Source organism: Botrytis cinerea, chromosome 11, assembly GCF_000143535.2.
Source record: "Botrytis cinerea B05.10 chromosome 11, complete sequence".
Classification (NCBI taxonomy): Eukaryota; Fungi; Ascomycota; class Leotiomycetes; order Helotiales; family Sclerotiniaceae; genus Botrytis; species Botrytis cinerea.
In genome coordinates, this window is record NC_037320.1 from 324,520 (window position 1) to 344,780 (window position 20,261).

Here is a 20,261-nt window from a genome sequence, read left to right on the forward strand (position 1 = left end):
TGCTGAAGTGGTGAGCAGACACCTATCGAATCAAGGTATGACGAAAAGAGCACAGCGACAGCGAGAAATGAAGCCAAGCGAGAAAAATTACCGTGGGGCCCTGGCAGACTATTCCTGAAATGTCTAGATGAGACGGATTTAACGCCGGGTAACTGAAAGGGACGTTGAACCATCAGATGTATGCTCGATTGTTTGATTTAGTTCGTAGCTATGGAGGATTCTGAAAGAAATGTGTCGTGTATTTATACGAGAGCTCAAAATCGAGCTATTCGTGGAAAAGCGGTATGTCACCAAGCCGAACTCGGCATCACATCAAAGCCATCTGTATATAGTGTAAATAGGTGTACATATTGTTTTTCATGCACTTGATATCTAAGTCATGTAATATTTTGGTCCCCCTGAACCTTCCGGGACACTCCAATTGATATCCTGATCCGGCACCTTAATATCACATGTTTTACAATGAATGCAACTGAGAGGGATTAGTATCATTGCAACCTGTTGAGGCGAGAAACTTACTTTTGCGAATTGATTTGAAACCTCACTCCAAGATCCTTTGTCGAATCTTCAACATACTCGTACACACCAGCCGGGCAGAATCTGTTTTCAATGCCCTTGTATTTTGGGTATTCCATCTCCGCATGCTTATCCCAATCCTTGACCTGCAAATGAACTGGTTGATCTTCCTCGTGATTTGTGCCGGTACGACTAACACTTGTCAAGATATCAAACGAGATTTTACCATCGGGTTTCTCATATTCAATCTTTGTACACTGGTCGGCAAGCTTGGTAGCTGCAGCATCAGTGGACTTATGCTTCAATGTCCAGGGAACTTTGCCCTTGAGAACATATGCTTCGAGTCCAGAGTACATAATACCACCATATAGCTTTAGCGGTGAATGGAATGAAGGCCGCATATTTCGCACCTCTTTCAACTCTTTCCAGATATACGACTTGCGCAACGAATCCTCATAATCATACAAGAAAACTGAACCCTCGTCGTTTTTCTCCAATGCAGTCCATGTTGCCTCTGCAGCAAGCATTCCAGATTTCATAGCGGTGTGGGTACCCTTGATTTTTGGAACGTTGAGGAAGCCTGCAGTGTCACCAATCAAGGCGCCACCAGGAAATGCGCATTTCGGTATCGATTGGAAACCTCCCTCATTAAGGGCACGAGCTCCATATGATATGCATTTGCCACCTTCCAAAACATCTTTGTAAAGAGGATGGTGCTTCATCTTTTGGAATTCTTGATATGGTGACATCCAAGGATTTGGATAATCGAGTCCTACTACAAGCCCAATACTCACTAGATTGTCGCCAAAATGATACATCCAACCACCACCATAGGTATCTGCTGGGAGGGGATAACCCATAGAGTGAACAACTTGGCCTTTCTTGAACTTTTCAGGCTGGATTTCCCAGACCTCCTTTATACCAAGGCCATAAGTTTGTGGTTGACTATCTCTACGGAGATCAAATTTCTTAATGACCTGCTTTGTAAGACTTCCATGGCAACCTTCCGCAAAAAGAGTTATTCTTGAGTGGAATTCCATCCCCCTCTCAAAATTATCCTTGGGCTTTCCACTTCTCGAAATACCTAGATCATTGGTAGCGACACCTTTGACAGATCCATCCGGCTTGTATAAAACTTCCGCTCCTGCAAACCCAGGATACACTTCAACTCCAACCTCTTCTGCTCGATCTCCAAGCCATTTTGTGAATTGGTTAAGACTGACGATATAATTGCCATGATTGTTCATCTGCGGAGGGGCGGGGATAGGAATCGTGCTACCTTTTGTAAGGAAACGCATCTTGTCACCCGAGACGGGAGTAACATTTTCGAATCTATTCTCATTGTCCTCCGCGAGCCAATCTGGGAATAATTCGTTGATAGCCGTAGGTTCGATGACCGCGCCAGAAAGGATATGTGCCCCAATTTCACCTGCCTTTTCCAACAGTACTACCCTAAAATCTTCATTCCCTGCTTCGTTTGCGAGTTGCTTCAATCGAATCGCAGCACTTAAACCAGAAGGACCTGTAAATGTTAATACAATTCCTTGGCATGTGATAGTATTCTTACCTCCTCCAACTATACATACATCGACCTCGTCCGACTCCCTCTCCACCGATTTTGGATCGAAACCATCTTCGACATCTGCCAATCGTCGAGGAACTGTAAGAGAGAAAGCGCGTCGCTGACCAGCAATTAATGACGAGGCAATGCGGGGTCGCGATGTGGGATGTATGAATGATTGTTGTAAAATTCGCGGACATTGAGTCGCAATCCTGGAAGCATTTTGTCGCGCGACGTTACGCTGCAGACATGCCGTGACAGCCCTTGAAGTAGACATAATTATTGTCACCTCATATCAATTGCCCTTTCTTATTTTAAAGTACAATTCATTTGCCTCTTGACTCACGAATGCGCTCAGAGTTCGAGTTCGGGTTCGGCGAAATTCTTCAAAGCATCTCGTTCTCGGCAATACAGCAAAGCTAGAACCTCGGACCAATCATGTGTCATCCGAATGAAAGCCATTTCAATCGTGTGCAGCCAATTGAAAGCAGTAAATTGACTCACCAACACCGAGATTGTCACGAAAGCGTAGGCGAAAGCGACAACGTTGCCGTCGTTGCAAGAGTCAGGAAAATGGCTATCATTACTATTCGGAGATTGGGTTCACGATACTCTGGTGGATGCGGAAAGAATGGAGTGCTATTTTTGGGAGCAGATGAATATACCGGCGCCTAGGTGTTCTCGGTCTTGTACTGTACTGTGTACTATCTCTGTCCTCTCTCTGTCCTGTATCCTCGGAAGCTGTCCAGCGGGGTCGCAGTCGGATCGGAACGAAACCCCCTCACAACTATGTGCCAGTTCTTCACGAATAGTATCGTCTCCTATGTCAGCATTGTTTACCGGTGGATGAGCTCTCCAAAGATCACCGCTCGATCCATCATGCACGGTTGTGCCAAGACCATAGAACTGTGGGTGTCTTTTGTGATCGTTATATTGTTTGCCCCGCGGTACTGATACATGTCGTGGAGAAGATCGTGACAAACAGAGTCCAAGCAAAGATGTCATCTAAGACTGAATCCTGTAGTCAACCGCCTATCTTTCATTTACCTTACTCAACCATAATACTAATGCTCTGGGAGAACTTGCGATGCGTGGCCAAATGGTCCATCGGCATAATGCCACAGACACGGAGAGATCCGTTTGAAGAACACATCAAGTAAACTTGGTCAATTTACCTTCCACGACTCCAGTGAACTTCTAGATTCTCTCTCGAACTGAACATGTCATGTCTTCTGGCAAGTCTTCTAGCAAGTCTTCTAGCAAGTCTTCTAGCAAGTCTTCTAGCAAGTCTTCTAGCAAGTCTTCCATTAACCTGAGAACTTGGCGAAATCGACCTGCCAAGGGGTGTTTCTCATATACAAGACTTGGGATGAGAGCTTTTCCATTATTCAGATGATACCAAGCAATTGAAGATGATACATACTACAGTTTACATCTCTTAAAATAGGACATTTGATACTGTGCTACCGTTACATTTTCGTTTTTTGGCACGGTATTCCACACATCCGATGATCTTTGCTGGGGCCCACCGTCTCGGAAGTATTTGACACCTCCTTATCGTTTGACGCTGTAGCCGAATTGGTTTAATCGACAGTTTGAAACCCCGGTTTCTACACTACCGAATTCAGAACTACCTCAATTTGGTACAATTGTCCACACTGATTCTCACTTCATTCTTACAAGAGATATTTAGATTTAGCTGCAAAGATACACCCCACTTGAGACGATTGATGCTTAAGAAGCTTATCTTTCGTCTTGAACTATATTCCTGACGAAACTAACACGAATTCTCTTGTAGATCAATCCCCATGGGCGTGGGCACTGGAGAATTGGTTTCTTATAGAATAAACTTTATATCATGCAGCATCTACTAGTTCCCACATTCTAATTATGGTGCCTTTCATGGTTCTTGCGTGAAAACCGATACCATATGGGGTGTTTAACAGCATTTGATCAACGAAATAAACTTTCAAGTAAAGTGAAGATCAGACGGGCTAATGATGAGCTGATCATCTTCCCTTTCTACGCCATCTCATGGTTTCAAGAAGTTCGAGATTCCATGGGAGTCCATATCAGCCATTGTTGTCAAACTGGAAGATAAAAGCCTCGAAAGCCTCATGATTATGTATCTTCATTCTACATCAACACTTCATCTCTTCATCTCTTTGTGTGTCTATTTCATTACCCTTTACATTTAAATTCCATCAAGAGGTAAGTCTTCCCATTTGATAGAGTATTGAACAATAGTAACAAGTTATAGCTGTGCTTTCTTGCTTTATTACTTTTTCCATAGACTCAACAGCTTGACGCTTATTATCATACATCTTTCATCATGAAGGGCTTCGGATCCATCTTAGCATTCATTGCTATCTCTGCCACACTTGTTTCTTCTCGAGCTTTGCCAGAGACCGAGACTGATCTCATTGCTAGAGCACCAGTTCCAAATGGTTAGCCAATAGTACCCCATGGGAAATGAACATAGCTAACAAAAACAGTATTTGAGTTCTATGCTCGATCACCAAAAAACAAGCAAAACAACGGTGACGATGACAATGACAATGATGACGACGATACCGAAGATAACGACGACAACAGTGCTGGTTAGTCAATTGGTTTCATCTTGTATCTTTCGTTTATACTAACTACCACTTCTAGCTAATGCAACAGCCAAAGCTTCCGCAAACAATCAAAAGGCAAAGGGTAGTGCCACTCTCGCTGTGAATGCTGCAGCTTCAACCGGAACTGGAAAGAAAGGCAAGGCAAGCAAGGTTTGTCCTACAACGTTCTTATCCCTCTATATCACAATGCTAACTTATCCCAGGGAAGCGCAAAAGCAACTGGTGGCGTAGCACAACCAAGTGGTGCGGCGAAAGCAAGTGGTGCAGGGAAAGCAAATGGTGCGGCGAAAGCAACTGGTGCAGCAAAGGGAAACGGCGCCGCAAAGGCAACCGGCGCACAAGCAGCATCAGCTACCTCTACCGCTAAGGCAAGCAAAGGTGATGCCGGCGCCGCTGCAGCTGGAGCTGACACTGGCGATCAATCGCTCGCCGGTGAGATCCAAAGCGAGCTCAGCTCAATTGGTCTCCGTGGCCTTCCTATCCTTGAATCAAGGAAAAAGAACAAGAACGGTACCGCTGCTGCCAGTGGGACTACGGGTGGCAAAAAAGCTGCTTCGACCGGCACCGGAGGAAAGAAGGCCAAAGCTTCCAAGGGGGCTGCTAAAGCTACGGGTGCTAATGTAGCTTCCAGTGCTGCTGCGTCTGCGACGAACTAGTGTTTATTTCATACTAGATTTTGGGGTGTTTGGAATGGATTTGGCAGGGTACGGTTGGAAATTAAAAAAATCGGATCAAATGGTTTGATACCAGTCAACTGGGTTGATGTCCACATTTTATACCTTAGACGATATGGAGTTCTGAGCTATAGACTGAATGAAAAGCAATTTTAATTAAAACGTGTTCTGTTTGTTGGGTGAAAAGTTGAAGTCTAGGGTTGTCTATTCTCCTCATCATATTGACCTCGATGTCTGTCCTAGTGGGGTTTAAGTTTGAGCTTAAATGGATTTATTGTGTGGTATCAGAAAATTTTCGTCTGCTTTCTACAGTCATGTCTGTTTCACCTTTTTGTAATGGGATGTACCCTTGTGCATTAATTCGTGTATCACAATTACTCTGTAGTACCGAGCCAATGTCATGATATGTCGGTATCATGAAAATTGGTTCCTCATCCGCCATACAAATCGTCATGGGCCACAAGCCATATTCACGGGGGGATATGAAATGACCCTTTGATCCAATCATCACACTCCCAAAAGATTTATGAATCGTGTACGGGAACTTTGAATTTGGATGGTTAGCTACGAGTTATACACACAGTCACATCGGCCGAATATCGCTCGAAATCCAGCGAGTGGAAAAGAATCGGTATTCACTCCCCAATTCTCTATTAGTCGCCGATGATATATATCATTATTCTCACTGCTAGTGGGATCCACCACTCTCAGCAGTTGCTAATTCTTACCAATTTACCGGGGGAGTATAGCTATTGACGCATATCAGAAATGGCCATACTCAGCGTATAAACCAAGCAATAAAATGTTCTCAATAGCACACCTACTTCTATTATATTCTTGATTAGAACAAGTTGTTGGATTTGTTCCCGAGCAATTTTCGGGAGGTTAGATGCTCATAGTTACTAGCGAGATTTAATCAGTACTCCTCTTAACTTTCCATCGGAGCTATAAGAGAGGTTGAGATTTTTTACTCTGGATATCTAACGTGGCTTCAGATTTCTGGAGAGATTTCATTTTTCTTTTCTTTCGTACAATGAATGAATGGGAGTAAAGCTATAAACCCGCCTCTTGATTATAAGGTTGTTGCATATTGTGACTACTGTCTTCATACTCGCGGCATCGTGCTCAAATAACACAAAATCCGAAAGAATATTTACAGCTTCAAACCGATATATTTTTACTGCCTCGCTATATGAAGTCCTATATCTGCTGCCTCTGATCTTGTCAACTGAACAGTGGCGATTCGTCAAATTGCTGTTTTATGTGGATTGAGTGGAAATAAAATATCTTCCAGTCGTAGATCGTCTGTCTGGTATGTAGTCAGAATCAGGCAGTGGTGGCTTGGTGCACAGCTTTTGTTCCTGTCCATCCACATTAATGTTGTCGTTTGAGTCAAAATTGCTGTCGCTACATTTCTACTTGTGTCTCCAAACTGTGATATCAAATGCCGAAGTTATTTTACATCATCACCACATAAACGCTATACCTGAATCTTCAACAGCAGATTCAAAAGACAACTTCAGAACTGAATTGCAAGTGGAAGCTCTCCGGAAACATGGAGCCGTGTTTGTCAGCTTAAATTTCTTTACTCCCCAAAAGCATGGGATCGTACTGTCTTTAAATAGTTGATACATGCCTAGTTTATTCTCGGCCTGTGGGCTGTTATTCTAGTACTTCATTATTTCCTACTCTGACCACTACCTATTTGTGGCTGGCTTGTTATTCACACTGCGTATTCGCCCAACTGCTTTGATTCAAAGCTCGTGTTATATAAGTTTTTTGACATCCTCATATACCAACCAGCAAGCATCTTCCCAAGTATCAGTCCTATTTAATATGGGCTTTCAGAATAAAACAACCCTATAAGCCATTGGTTGATAATCATGATACCTTGCTTGAAGAATAACGTGTATCGGGCGTGAGATACTGGAGGAAAATACTCGAGGGAAGCTATTGCCATAGGTGTCGAGCATCTTTCACCTATAGCAGGCATTACTGTCATCGGATTGGATGCTTGATTGATTCTCCGTTGCCAATGAATTCTTATCGATTTTAATTCATCACGAAGACTCTTGCCCAGCCGCCTTGCCCACAGTCACGGGTACCAGCTCTTACGTGAAGTAAAGGTAATGCTATGGTATAATATATTACTTTTCAATCAACCCAATTACCCATTTGCCTAGATTTAGCTGATTTGCCTTTCCGCTGTGTGTGCTAAGGAACTATTTGGCCGAGTATCACATACTTAAGTGAAAGAAATCAAAAAATTCATTGGTATCCACTTTATTGAAGAATATTCAATCATTGGCTACAAAATTGCCATGATTTGATCTTCAGCTCGCACGTGAAATTTGCACATTTCCAATTGGCATAGTTCATCTCTCTCAGGACTTCCAGTTGGTCTTTAGCTTTGTATAAAAGGGTCTCCGCGGTCAGTCCATCAACGCCAGAATTACTTGAGCGTAAGCACCGAGCAGATAAAGGTCTAGATGGATCCACTACCATTTGTATTATCTACCAATTCCGGAGAGAATTCTTGTCCAGATACGAAGTTGTTGTGGACTTTTTCTCTTTCATAATTTTTTCAAAACAGTGTATAAGTGGCAATGATCCCCGATTTGACAGTCAATTTCCTGAGAAATAGCTTCTTTCATTGTCATTGGCCGAGCAAGATTATCTCTCATGTAGAGATAGCTACACGATGACTGTATCGAAAGTTGGACCAAGATTGTTAGACTCAGATTGAATGATGGAGTGGAAGCATGCCGAGATGTTTCTCTTGTTGCATGGTAACCTATGGTCTGTAAATGAAGAAGCAAAGATGACTTAAATACGAGAGAGGATAACTTCATAAACTTGTGACGTTGGAAGTTGACCTGAAAGCCTCGTCTATTTCTAGAAATATGTCTGCTCTACTGCTAGGTCAAACCTGAATGAGGATACCATCCTTGCTTCATAATGATCGAATGAATTTCAATTCTTCGTAGAAAGATTCCACCTCCTCCTACAAAAGGACCATGTCTTGAGCCATCAATTCGATACCATAATGCCTCCAACCACTACTCACAACTTGTGCTTGGTTGTTCCACATTCACGTGCACGATATGATCTTTGTTCATCGGAAAATTTCGTCCGATGAAAACTCTCGTTATCGAAACCATCCATCACTGTCATTATAATCAATACAACCCCCGTATTATATCTTTCAACCATATCAGATTAAAATACCTGATACTGATATACAATCAAACAAGCGCTTCAAGATCACTTAAGATTCTCCTGTAACAAGCCTGTACTCTCATTTGTGTAAAACTTAGCTAATAAAACTATGGCCATCTTTGGAGTAGAATAGACCTCTTTATAAGAAACCCAGCTCCTATCGATCCCGCTCAAATATTGAATTATTCGTAACACCTAGCTTATTAGTGCTCACTACTTCCACTCCCGCTAGTCCTTGACGAAAATTTCTGACTTGACTATAAAAGCTCCACGAGGTTGATAAACTGAACCACTTCTCAAGCAAAGGAATACGGACGGCCGCCACTGCTTCACGAGGTAGTTGACCAATCTTCCACGAATCCTTGAGAAGACAATGGGCTCGTATTCATTTGTGTCTCATCAGTAATTTGCTATTTAATACCTTGTAGATCTACATCAATTTATTAAATGTGATCTTCTGGACTGTCGTCGCTGTGCGAAAATATATTGGCGCTGTCGTAAGACAGCATCGAAAAATAGATGAGTAGAAGATTTTAGAAAATACCTAATTGCTGTCAATATTACAACGACATAGTAGTAGATCATTAACAGCCATCTTCGAATCGCAAGATGGATTATACAGACTGGATGTATCCTCTAACATAGAACTGGGATAAATGGCAAGTTCTGACGAATTATTGCGTGTTGAATGGTTGCTTCTCCCCCTGTTCAGCCATCGCTAACTCTTACACATACTTACTGTTACTTGGAAGACCCAAAAGCTCCTTATATAACAAACAATAGAAGAAAGGTACTTGAGTTTTTTAGTAAAATTTTGCAATTCACCATATTCTACAAAAATAGAGGATAATCAAAGTATCCAATAATCCACACATCCACACCACTTAACGGTTTCAAGAAAATGCAATTGATGCACGTCACATCCCGGAATCCTAAATCCTGATATCAACTTCGGATATATAGATTGCTAACTTAAATAATTCTGCGAGATTCAGATAGGCCAAGAAAGCCGGCTGTACCAATCATGCCAAGGGTCATATAGTTTCTCTTGAGAGATTAAGTGCTATCCCAGAAAACCGGTATAAAAATGTTTTGAATAATCAATAATGTGAGCGAATTCCTCGATATACAACAGGGAAATAAGGGGGTTATTTCGCCCGGGATATGAGAATGACTGTTGAATTTCAGTATGGGGATATGGCAGCAATGAGAATGTCGAATTCGAGATAGAATAAGAACGCTATTTTATGGGACTCAGGGCGAATCTATTCTACTGTAAAATACATTGTGGAACTACTTGAATTTTCCTGCTCTACTCAGCGTTGCTGTCGATATTCACTGTCGCTGAAAGACACTTTCATCATCAAGTGCATCTTGATCGCATATTCTGAAACGGCCCCCGAATGCGTGCGTCAATCTTGAACACAAAAAATAGTGATTCTATCAGAGTAAGGTAGAGAAATACGTCCCATATTCCAATAAGATTTGACTCTGCTTTTAGTCGACTGGGTTATATCTAAAATCCCTATTACACCGGATCTGTAATCTTATATACCAGTTGGCTACGTAAAATTCCCGGTTCTTGGCTTTTCGATATCATCACTATGAATGGCCAATCCAGACAAAATAGTATCTTTACCCTTTCTATCTTTAGTGTCCACCACTGGTCTCATTCACATTATACCTCTGACACTATATCACAGATAATGCACTCAATGTTGTTGCACATCTAATACTATCAAAGCTATCCTCTATTCATCAAAAATAAAAATGTATTGCTGGATATTTCTAGCACTGAAGCCTGATAGAGAAAAAACGGGAACTAAGCCCGCCTGGCTTTTAAGCTAGCGAGTGGTAACCAATTGATTGCCCTTTACCCCTTATTATTTTGGGAGCCAAGAGATGTGATCATGAGGTATTCTCGTCGATTGAAGTTTTGTGTTGAAATTTACGTACGATCAAAACTTACATGGGAAACGAAACTTCTTGCTGTGATTACTTTCCCAAGCACCACCATTAAAGAATCGCATCCCACTTCATATATTACACCACACTAGGGAAGATATTTCGCCAAATCACATTCCGCAGATGACGTCGAAAGCTTTCGATAGCGGCACTCCGTTGACAATATCCTCAAAGAATTTTGAGACGATTCATTAAGTGTTCAAAATACGGAACGAGAATACCTGAAACGCATATTTCTATACCCAGTCACCGAGACCTAAACGACCTGCATCATGCAAGTTATTATTCACTCCCTCTTAGATTTACGCAATACACTATGACACTGAAAACTCCATTGAATTAATCTCATTAATTGACTCTCCTCGGTCTACAGGCCAATCAAAGTCACCTAAAGACCGTTGCAACCATATCCATCAATACAAATATTCTTCATTCCTAACCACCTTTTTTCCCTCCAAAGACCTTAGATGAACGTCGAAGTTTCTTGAAGCTCCTAGTCTTTTCAAGTAATCACCAGGAGATTAAAAGACTCGAAAATGTTACAAATTAAGTCATTATCTGATGGAAATATGACGTCCACCAGTTTCTTCAAAAAAATTTCATACTCGCCATCAATACTGATCTTGGTGGTCTTACTGTCCCATTCTCAATTATGACCCAAATTAGGCTTGACTGTCGTTTCTGCTGTAACTTTTATCACTGCCATCTTTGCTATTGTCAATTATCCTCAATGTAAAGCAAACTGGACCACTTCCAAAAAATTGAATCACCAAATGTGGTTAATTAGAAAATGAAAATTAAGGTGAGACGAAGGGACTACCGGTCTCTCACAAGCGACTCCACATTAAATAGTTCTTGAGATACTCATAACATTTAGAGAATATGTACAAAATAGCCACTGTATATGCCCAAATACGGCTAGATGATTCATAGCACAAAACATGACTTAAAATCTAACTGAAAATGTTCGATCAGCGCTGTATGATCCGGAGGTACGATCCTTGAACACAGCTTCGATTCATCGACATTCTATGTCCCAATGCAAGGCTTTACTCACAACGTCTTACATCTTCTAATTCTTTGCCCGTTTACAATATTATTTTATAGATCTTGATTATCTTCATGACTCGATCCATTGCGCCTCAAAATCAAACACGGAGACAATTAAAACACACAATTATTCATCCGCATCAAGAATACAAGCGCCTTGCTTTGCCACTCCGTTTTCCCCCGGATACTGTAAGTATTCCACCTCAGATTTTCTTGTAAGCGATAATTGATATAACCTTACGCAGAGGCTTAAGACCCACTGCATTGAAAGCCGACCAACTTTTAATTATCGGGAAACTATAGTTCTTACTTCCAAGAAAACCCCAACGCTCAAAAGCTAACACACTACCGCCATTCTCAGCTACGAGCACGAGATCATCCTGCCCCAAACAAAAAGGCAGATTCGTGAGACTCAGGTACTATCCAAGTCACCAGGGCAGGGCCAAAGAACAGAGATGCAGGTCATACTTTCTCGAGGGAGCAAAGCGTACCTTGTACTCTGCAGGCAAAATGCCCAGCACGCAGGAAGTCAATGTAACCAGTAACTCTACCTCCAAAAGCTAGAGTTCATGGGCTTGAAAGATAGTAAATCTTGAGTTGCTTCTCCTCAGGAATTCATCGGGAAAGTTGTTTCAACGAGAGATTGTAAACGTGAGGCGCGAGAAAGATGGCAATTCGTTGGAAGTCCAGCGAAGTCAGCCTATGTAATTTATGAGGCGGAAAAATGCAATGATTCTCAGACGCGTCTTTGACAACCTGTTAGGCCTGAATTCCGATACTTCCAGACTCCTTATTATAGTACTGCAGTTAAATGCTGGAACAATCACGATTTTGTCATCTGATTCATTGCCACCAAAAGAAAATTCGGTCACGAAGCGATGCCTTGGTATGAGCCCGAAGAAGGTAGCATTCAAGTGGCTTATGAACCAGATGCCCAAGTCATTTGGTAGGATCAATATGCTTACTAGCATTGATACGGGCTATAAATCGGAGCTTGATAAGGCCTTGAAGCTGGTGCACAGGAGTATCAGTAATGGCGCAAAACAATTAGAAACTCTGTGCAGCATGACTCGGGACATGTTGAATTGGACCAGCAAATCCTAAAAAGTTCTTAACACAAACCCGTTGATGCGCAATATTTTATGCAAATTTCAAACAATGAATGTTGTAGATGGTATAGCACTGGGGCCAATCAAACTACAATGGCACGAAAGCCCGATACCCATATCTTTGCCCATGGGAAGACCCAAAACCACGAGCTGCTAGAAAATCGGGCTGTCAGTGTAGAAATCATTTCAGACATTTTACCAATATCTATCTTGATGTCCACGAGGTAGCAATGCGAGAATTAATGACGAGAAGTAAAGATCTTGCGACTCCTGTAGAGCAACACAGGCCTTTTGTCGTACTCGAGACCAATCTGCAATGCAGAGAACTTCAGAGGAAACACGGGAAAAGTTCTGAAATTACCTGAGAAGACTGGATACCATAGAGGTATGTGTACGCTGAACAGCAGAAACATTGAAGGCGACATTTTGAAGTAGTTATGGTTCACAGAGAACTGAGTGAAACATGCGTTGAAGTATGCGACACATTCACTGAAATGCATCAGTTGCAAATCTAGCATTGTATCCAGCAATATCGTTGAGATAGTGTCTGACTTCAAAGGAAAGATATACTAGCAGAGAGGCCAGCATGGGTTGAAGACTGAAACTAATAAGATCATGGACAGTCGTCCTCGAGATCCATTCCCATATCACAGTCTATGAAAGTGATTCTCTCGGCGCGCCGAGAAGTACTAAGGTTCTCTCCCACAAATAAATTTCCAAATCAATTCCAGAATTGTTGTTCCAAAAACAATCTCAGATCAATAACTCTGAACGAACTCAATTAAACTCTTTTCACAACCACTTTTTGCAAATACCTCCCACCATATCAAAGAAGTCACGTTCACAGACCATCATGAGTGCTCCAAATGAAATCGTTTGGTTGGGCAAACTTTTCTTGTTCAGATTGAACAACAAAGTCGTCGATACCTTTGAATCTTCCAAGAAGAAGTTCTTGAAGTTTGAATCTTCCAAGAATAAGATCTTGAAGAAGTTCAAGAACAAGAAAGCAAAGAAGGTTGAAGTATTTGAAGTAGTTGAGGTGGTTGAGCAGGTTGAGGTTCAGCAGCCCACAAGAATCATTCATGTCAGAATGGAGATTACTAAGACATGTTGTCCAATTTGTGGAGATCGTTATGAAGTTGTGGCTCAATTTCGGGAGCGACTTCAAGCCGCTGGCGGAGCGGATATTTAGCGCCTTGGCTAAATATTACCGACCAACCCTCACTTTACAACCTCATCATCACCACCATCGCATCAACAATTCAACCAGCGCTCTCTCTTTTTCTCGCAAATCGTCACACCGCACTCCGTCTTTCCAATTATCGCGAGTTTTTCGAAAATGTCTTTCACACGCGCCATTCCTCGCGCTACCAGCACCATCGTCCGTACACAATCAGCCGTCCTCAACCAAGCACGAAATTTGTCTATTACCGCAGCCCGAAAGTCAGCAGACCATGGCGACCACTATGAGCCACCGAGCGGATGGTTATTTGGAGTGAAACCTGGAGAGAAGGCCGAGAAGGAGGGATGGGAAAATTTATGGGTGTATGGGTTTTTTGGAACTTGTGCTTTTGGGATTGTGGGATATGCGGTTAAGCCAGATACCTCGTAGGTTTTTTTTATTATTTCTTTGTTTCTGTCGAATTTTGGCATGGGTGAAGAGTTGAAGGTGAGGCGGTGGGTTTTGGGGAATCTCGGGATGGGCTGAACTGTCAGGAATTTTACGAAGAGGGGGTGGAGGGGTTGTGGCAAGAAAGGAGCAAGAAAAATTTGGACGGCGGCTTTCTAGAGCTACAGGATCAGACACAAAATACAAACGGCTGCTAACCTTCATTTACAGGATACAAACATGGGCATTAGAAGAAGCACGCAGAAGGTTAGAAGCCGAGGGGATCTTGAAGGAGCCAGAAAACAAATCATAAACCATTATACTATTGGGCAAACAAGTTACAATGGAGAATCTGGAACTGGATGGAACGCTCAAGGACGAAGACTGATGGAGCAGGGGAGTTGTACATACGAAGGATTGATGATGGAAGGCTATGAACATCTTGCGGCAGAATTCCAAGATGTACGGGTTGCACGGAATATTATGCGTGCTAATAGAGCGAAGGAATATTATTGAGTTTCTTTTCTTTTCTTTCTCAAGGAACTTGGTGCCAACATGAGCTTACTGTGAATTTCGTTCGGTATCTGGTGAATGAAACGTGAAAATTTTGGAACTTGATGTAGGACCCGCGTACCGCTTTTCAGAGCAGAATCGTCATCTGGTCATAATTGGATCTGATCATTCTTCAACTTTGATCGTGTGTCCGTTCATCCATTCGAATTCTGGTGCAAGATAGTATTTCACAAGACGAATTTGAAAGTTCAAAGTATGACTAATATATATCCCATTTTTCGCTTTTCCATTCATCCGGCTGGCTCTATGAATACATACACAAATATATCTCGCTAATTAGGTACAACATAACTCCACTCATGCTCTTCATCACCATATTGTCTAGCCTCGATCCATTCCTTCATCTTCAATGCGATCTCACCGGCTTCTTGATCTGGTCTCAATCCACACTCGACCAAATTGCCCTTCCATGAGATATTCCTCACTGGACTGACGACTGCCGCGGTTCCTGCTCCGAACGCCTCTAATAATCTACCTTCTTTTGATGCATCTGCTAACTCGCTCATAGTGTATTTACGTTCGGAAATGATCCATCCCTCCTTAGTAAGCTTCTCGCGAGCTAAAGATAGAACAGAGTCTCTTGTGACACCTTCCAGAATGGTACCGTCCAATGGAGCGGTAACCAATTCTTTTTGGCCTTCCTTGTTCTTAAGAGCCACAAACATGTTCATGGTTCCAACCTCGGTAACATACTCCTCCTCACCGAACAACCATAAGTTTTGGTGGAATCCCCTCTTGGCGGCCTCTAATTGTGGCAAGATACATGGGGCATAGTTCGCACCCAATTTCTTGTCTCCAACTCCTCCAGGCCATGCTCTTACGGCATAATCTGTAGCTTCTAAGGAGATAGCTTTGAATCCAGTAGGGTAATATGGCCCGACTGGAGAAGCAATAACATATAACAAAGCCGAACCTGGTGGTCCAACACCCAATGTTCTCTGTGTTCCAATCATAGTCGGTCTTAGGTATAATGAATATCCTCTTTCTTCTGGAATGAATCGTTTCTCCATAGCAACGAATTTGGAGATCAATTCAATCATAGCTGGCTGATTGAAAGTCGGCAGAGCAATACGAGCGGAAGATTTGTTCATTCGTTCCATATTCTTGGTAGGTCTAAAGAGCCGTACCTTTCCGCTTTTATCCTTGTATGCCTTCATTCCTTCGAAACACTCAAACGCATAGTGGAAAACGCAGGACGCGGGATCGAGAGAAAGGTTCTGGTAAGGTGTTATGCGTGCGGGTAACCATCCATCTGAGGCTGTCCACTCAATGCTAAGCATATGATCTATAGCCGGTCAGCAATTGACAATGTTGTGAGATCTCCGAGGAGCTTGCCTGTAAACGATCTTCCGAATACCAATTCATTGGGGGGGAGTAGCTCATTAGGAGTAGTGTTTTTCGTTATAGTCAGTTTGGTAGGGTCGATATCTTGTAGCTTTGTTGTGGAAGCAGCTTCTGCTTGTATACTGTATAATCTCGAAGAAGCCTCCCATCGCCTCAACACTCTGGAGCCTGGCTTTGCGAAAGCTGCCCCTCTTGGGAACAATTGACGAAGCATTTTGACTAATCTCAAAGAATCAGAAGTTGGAATGAACTTCAAAGTTTGAATTGGGAAACTTGAGCTTCTTAAATATGTAAGATCCCACCTGTGCTTTGAAATGGTCCTCGGAGTCAGTCATTCAACTCTCAAGGTCCAAAATAAATTTAGATGCTGTGACCACTTCCCGGCTCCGAATTGCGGAGTGTCAAGCATAATCTTGTCCCATCAGATTGCAAGGATTAAAAAGATAACATTTAAGTCTTATGCAGACTTATGTAAGCAGATTGTCCCTGAAATCACAAGCTCAACACTCGTTGTAAGAGGCCAAATTCCAGAGTCTATGTCCCTTTAGTATTTTGACAAGGCTTACAGTTTTTGTACATCCAGAGGGAGGGGACAACTGCGAAATCACAACAAAAACGTTCCATCATCTATGAAAAGTTTAGGGGGAAGCCATCAGCAATCACTTTCATGAGATCACATCCGTCAAAATAAGCTTCCTCACAATATAGTTATCAAGGGTTTAAGGTTTATGCGCCAGAAGTTCGGACAATCCTTTGATACTCGAGTGTTGGTGGGAGGAGAGTTGCGAAGATGTTCAGTTCCGCGTTGAAGTCCTTTACCTCGAATATCAACTCGAACTACTCAGTCTCGTCCACACCCAGTTCGTACTCAGGACCATGGAAGATCTACGATGCGAAGAAGAAGTCGACAGGAAAGACTGCTTCAGTCTTTGTCCTCGATCGCAAAGCCTTAGACGCACATGCAGGATCCTTGGGACGATCGAGTGCTTCGTCGATGAAACGTGCGACCGAGGAGGTAATTGAAAGATTGAAAAAAGAAGCTTCATCTTTGGCAAGGCTGCGGCATCCTAGTATTTTGGAACTGGTAGAGCCGGTAGAAGAACTGAGGGGCGGGGGGCTACAATTTGCGACAGAGACTGTAACGGCTTCGTTATCTGGCCTCCTACTGGAGAAAGACGAACAAGAAAGAGCTGGTGGGATTGGCGGACGCTCAAGTCGCTATGTCACCGAGGATTCAGAAGGTGGCAGAAGGAGAAAAGAGGTTGAAGTGGACGAACTGGAAATACAAAAGGGTCTTCTGCAGATCAGCAAGGCATTGGAGTTTTTACACGATAATGCTGGTCTTGTACATGGGAATCTAACTCCTGATGCTGTGTTCGTGAATGCTAAGGTGAGTTGTTCAAGCATGTTTATATTTACTGTGACTAATTATTGTAGTCTGATTGGAAACTTAGTGGACTCAGCTTTTGCAGTCCGCCAGACAATTCGACTAAAGCATCTTCAGTGCAACCCATTAATCTCTCTGAGGTTCTGAATATCGATCCTCGACTACCCCGTTCTGTTCAAATCAACCTTGACTACTGTTCCCCAGATTTTGTCCTAGACTCGAATCTGAATGTTTCAGCAGATATGTTCTCACTAGGTCTTCTCATTGTCGCTCTCTATAATTCGCCTCATACATCACCACTGGAGTCCAACAACAGCGTATCTGGTTACAAAAGACTATTCACCTCATCTTCCACCATTCCCTCATCTAGCAATAGCTTCTTGTGTAAAAAGCCATTGCCAAGAGATATGACTGGAGAGGTACTACCGCGATTGATTACTAGACGTCCAGCGCAACGTATGACCGCAAAAGAGTTTCAGGACAGCGCCTATTTTAACAACATTTTGATATCTACAATCAGATTCTTGGACTCTTTACCTGCTAAAACTCCTAGTGAGAAGGCTCAATTCATGCGTGGTTTGTCCAGGGTGTTACCATCATTCCCAAAAAGTGTCATGGAAAAAAAGGTTTTACCGGCTTTATTGGAGGAAATGAAGGACCGCGAACTGATATCATTAATTCTACAAAATGTTTTCAAAATCATCGAATTGTTACCCTCCGCAAGAAGGCCTTTTACCGAAAAGATCATGCCTAGGCTCAAGGAGATATTTTTGAATAACCCCAAACCTCCTACCGAGCGTGATGCTGCAAAGGAAGCTGGGTTGATGGTATTGTTGGAGCACATTCAAGTAATATCTGTCAATTGTTCGGGTAAAGAGTTTAAAGACGGTAAGATATTCGCCAAAGACTAGATGTATTGTGCTAATTGCCTTAGATATCTTGCCAATTGTAGCCATATCGATAGATTCACCAACGCATGCACTTGTAGACGCTGCTCTGCGAAGCTTAAATGTAGTTCTTCCTATCCTTGATTTCTCTACTATCAAGAATGAACTCTTCCCAGTCATCTCTTCGGTTTTCACAAAGACCAGTAGTCTAGGAATAAAGGTCCGAGGGTTAGAGGCTTTTGTGGTTCTTTGCGGTGGCTCAAATGATCCAGCCTCTAGCAATGATGGTCTCGATGGCATTGGGGGTGCTAAGAAAAACACATCTACCCCCCTAGACAAATATACCATGCAAGAGAAGATAGTACCTTTGATTAGAGCAATCAAGACGAAGGAACCTGCTGTTGCAGTTGCTGCTCTAAACGTTCTTAGACAAATAGGTAATATAGCTGACGCAGAATTCGTTGCCATGGATATTCTCCCCATATTATGGAACATGAGCTTGGGGCCACTTCTGAATTTACAGCAATTTCAATCTTTTATGGAACTCATTAAAAGCTTATCTGTTCGAGTCGAGTCTGAGCAAACAAAGAAGCTGCAAGAACTATCCGGTACTAATGGAGCAGGTGTGAGGGCAAATGGTACCGATGATTTCATGTCGTTCGGCGCAGCCTCGGCTTTCCCACCCGCCGTGGGATCAGATGATCCCGAAATGGATTTTGAACGACTTGTTAAGGGCGGAATTGGTGCACCTTCATCAAACAACGCCTTAGATGCCAGCTGGGATGCCAATCCCACAAGCCCCCATGCTCAACAACCACAGTCGGCTCAACCAAAACCGTCTTTTGCTTGGTCCACCCCATCGCCAACAGCGCCTACGTATCCTTCTAACTCTATCAATAATGTTCTCCGACCACAACAAGCGACATCACGAACAGTCACTCCAGACCTTTCAAGCTTTGGTGCTCTAACACCATCAGCTACCCAATTCTCGCAACCGCTTCAGCCGCAATCTAACTACTCAAATCCTATACAACCGCAATCTTCATTTTCTCAACCCCAACCCTCTTTCTCACAACCCCAATCCGCGTTTCCTCCACCCAAACCTTCAACCTCGACTCTGAACTGGAACAGTGCAGCTGCATCCTCAACCCCCAATCCATGGAGCTCTACACCTACAACCGCGACCTTATCGCCCATCTCACCACCCCCTTTGAATTCCTCCTTTTCTTCAATGAGCAACTCGATGTCTTCACTTTCTATGAATCAGATGAATCAAGCTAGACCCGCCTTGAACAGTTCGCAGAGCGCTTCGGGCGCGTTCTCAAGTTTTTCGTTACCTCCACCACCCAGTGCGGGGACTGGGGGCACAGGGAACTACAGTGCGTTTGGGAGTACTAGTGGAAGTGGGCTAGGAAGCGGCGGAATGGGAATTGGAATGGGACAACAAAGGCCGGTTGTGCAACAGCAGCAGCAGCAGCAACCACAGAAGAAGAGTGGATTGGATGCATATGAGAGTTTATTGTGAGGTGATGTGAGGTTAGAGCTGGAAATTATGGAGGCATAGGATCAAATAGGGATCTGGAATTAAAAGGCACACGTTGGGCATAGGATGCGACGTGGAATTGATTAATCAAGTGAAAATGGTTGATAGGAACTTTGGAAGCGCCTGGTATTTGGGTGCTGGTGGAGTTATGAGTGTAATAGTGCATATATACCTAGCGGGCAGGAAAATGGATAGACATCGAGCGA

General features: G+C 42.9%; 6 protein-coding genes across 6 annotated transcripts; 4 read left to right on the top strand and 2 right to left on the bottom strand.

Annotated features, from left to right (window-relative positions):
• Nucleotides 1-221: 221 nt before the first annotated feature.
• On the bottom strand, nucleotides 222-2,419 carry Bccir2. The gene is made up of 3 exons (XM_001546871.2): nucleotides 2,084-2,419; nucleotides 520-2,038; nucleotides 222-472 (listed from the first exon to the last, which is right to left on the bottom strand). Exons 1-3 carry the CDS (start codon nucleotides 2,352-2,354, stop codon nucleotides 373-375), a joined length of 1,890 nt encoding a protein of 629 aa, XP_001546921.2. The 5' UTR covers nucleotides 2,355-2,419; the 3' UTR covers nucleotides 222-372.
• Nucleotides 2,420-4,244: 1,825 nt separating this feature from the next.
• Nucleotides 4,245-5,429, top strand: BCIN_11g00940 (hypothetical protein). The gene is made up of 5 exons (XM_024695804.1): nucleotides 4,245-4,288; nucleotides 4,338-4,524; nucleotides 4,573-4,677; nucleotides 4,733-4,845; nucleotides 4,899-5,429. Exons 2-5 carry the CDS (start codon nucleotides 4,410-4,412, stop codon nucleotides 5,349-5,351), a joined length of 786 nt encoding a protein of 261 aa, XP_024551598.1. The 5' UTR covers nucleotides 4,245-4,288; nucleotides 4,338-4,409; the 3' UTR covers nucleotides 5,352-5,429.
• Nucleotides 5,430-13,565: 8,136 nt separating this feature from the next.
• BCIN_11g00950 (hypothetical protein) lies at nucleotides 13,566-13,904 on the top strand (the record flags this gene model as incomplete). The annotated part of the gene is made up of 1 exon (XM_001546865.1): nucleotides 13,566-13,904. The coding sequence occupies one exon, from the start codon at nucleotides 13,566-13,568 to the stop codon at nucleotides 13,902-13,904; it is 339 nt and encodes a 112-aa protein (XP_001546915.1).
• Nucleotides 13,905-13,999: 95 nt separating this feature from the next.
• BCIN_11g00960 (hypothetical protein) lies at nucleotides 14,000-14,795 on the top strand. Its single transcript, XM_001546864.2, has 2 exons — nucleotides 14,000-14,320; nucleotides 14,553-14,795. Exons 1-2 carry the CDS (start codon nucleotides 14,052-14,054, stop codon nucleotides 14,632-14,634), a joined length of 351 nt encoding a protein of 116 aa, XP_001546914.1. The 5' UTR covers nucleotides 14,000-14,051; the 3' UTR covers nucleotides 14,635-14,795.
• A 295-nt stretch (nucleotides 14,796-15,090) lies between these two features.
• Nucleotides 15,091-16,541, bottom strand: BCIN_11g00970 (hypothetical protein). Its single transcript, XM_024695805.1, has 2 exons — nucleotides 16,230-16,541; nucleotides 15,091-16,179 (listed from the first exon to the last, which is right to left on the bottom strand). Exons 1-2 carry the CDS (start codon nucleotides 16,450-16,452, stop codon nucleotides 15,167-15,169), a joined length of 1,236 nt encoding a protein of 411 aa, XP_024551599.1. The 5' UTR covers nucleotides 16,453-16,541; the 3' UTR covers nucleotides 15,091-15,166.
• Nucleotides 16,542-16,792: 251 nt separating this feature from the next.
• Bcscy1 lies at nucleotides 16,793-20,253 on the top strand. Its single transcript, XM_001546862.2, has 3 exons — nucleotides 16,793-17,628; nucleotides 17,676-18,513; nucleotides 18,560-20,253. The coding sequence occupies exons 1-3, from the start codon at nucleotides 17,029-17,031 to the stop codon at nucleotides 20,035-20,037; spliced, it is 2,916 nt and encodes a 971-aa protein (XP_001546912.1). The 5' UTR covers nucleotides 16,793-17,028; the 3' UTR covers nucleotides 20,038-20,253.
• Nucleotides 20,254-20,261: the final 8 nt, after the last annotated feature.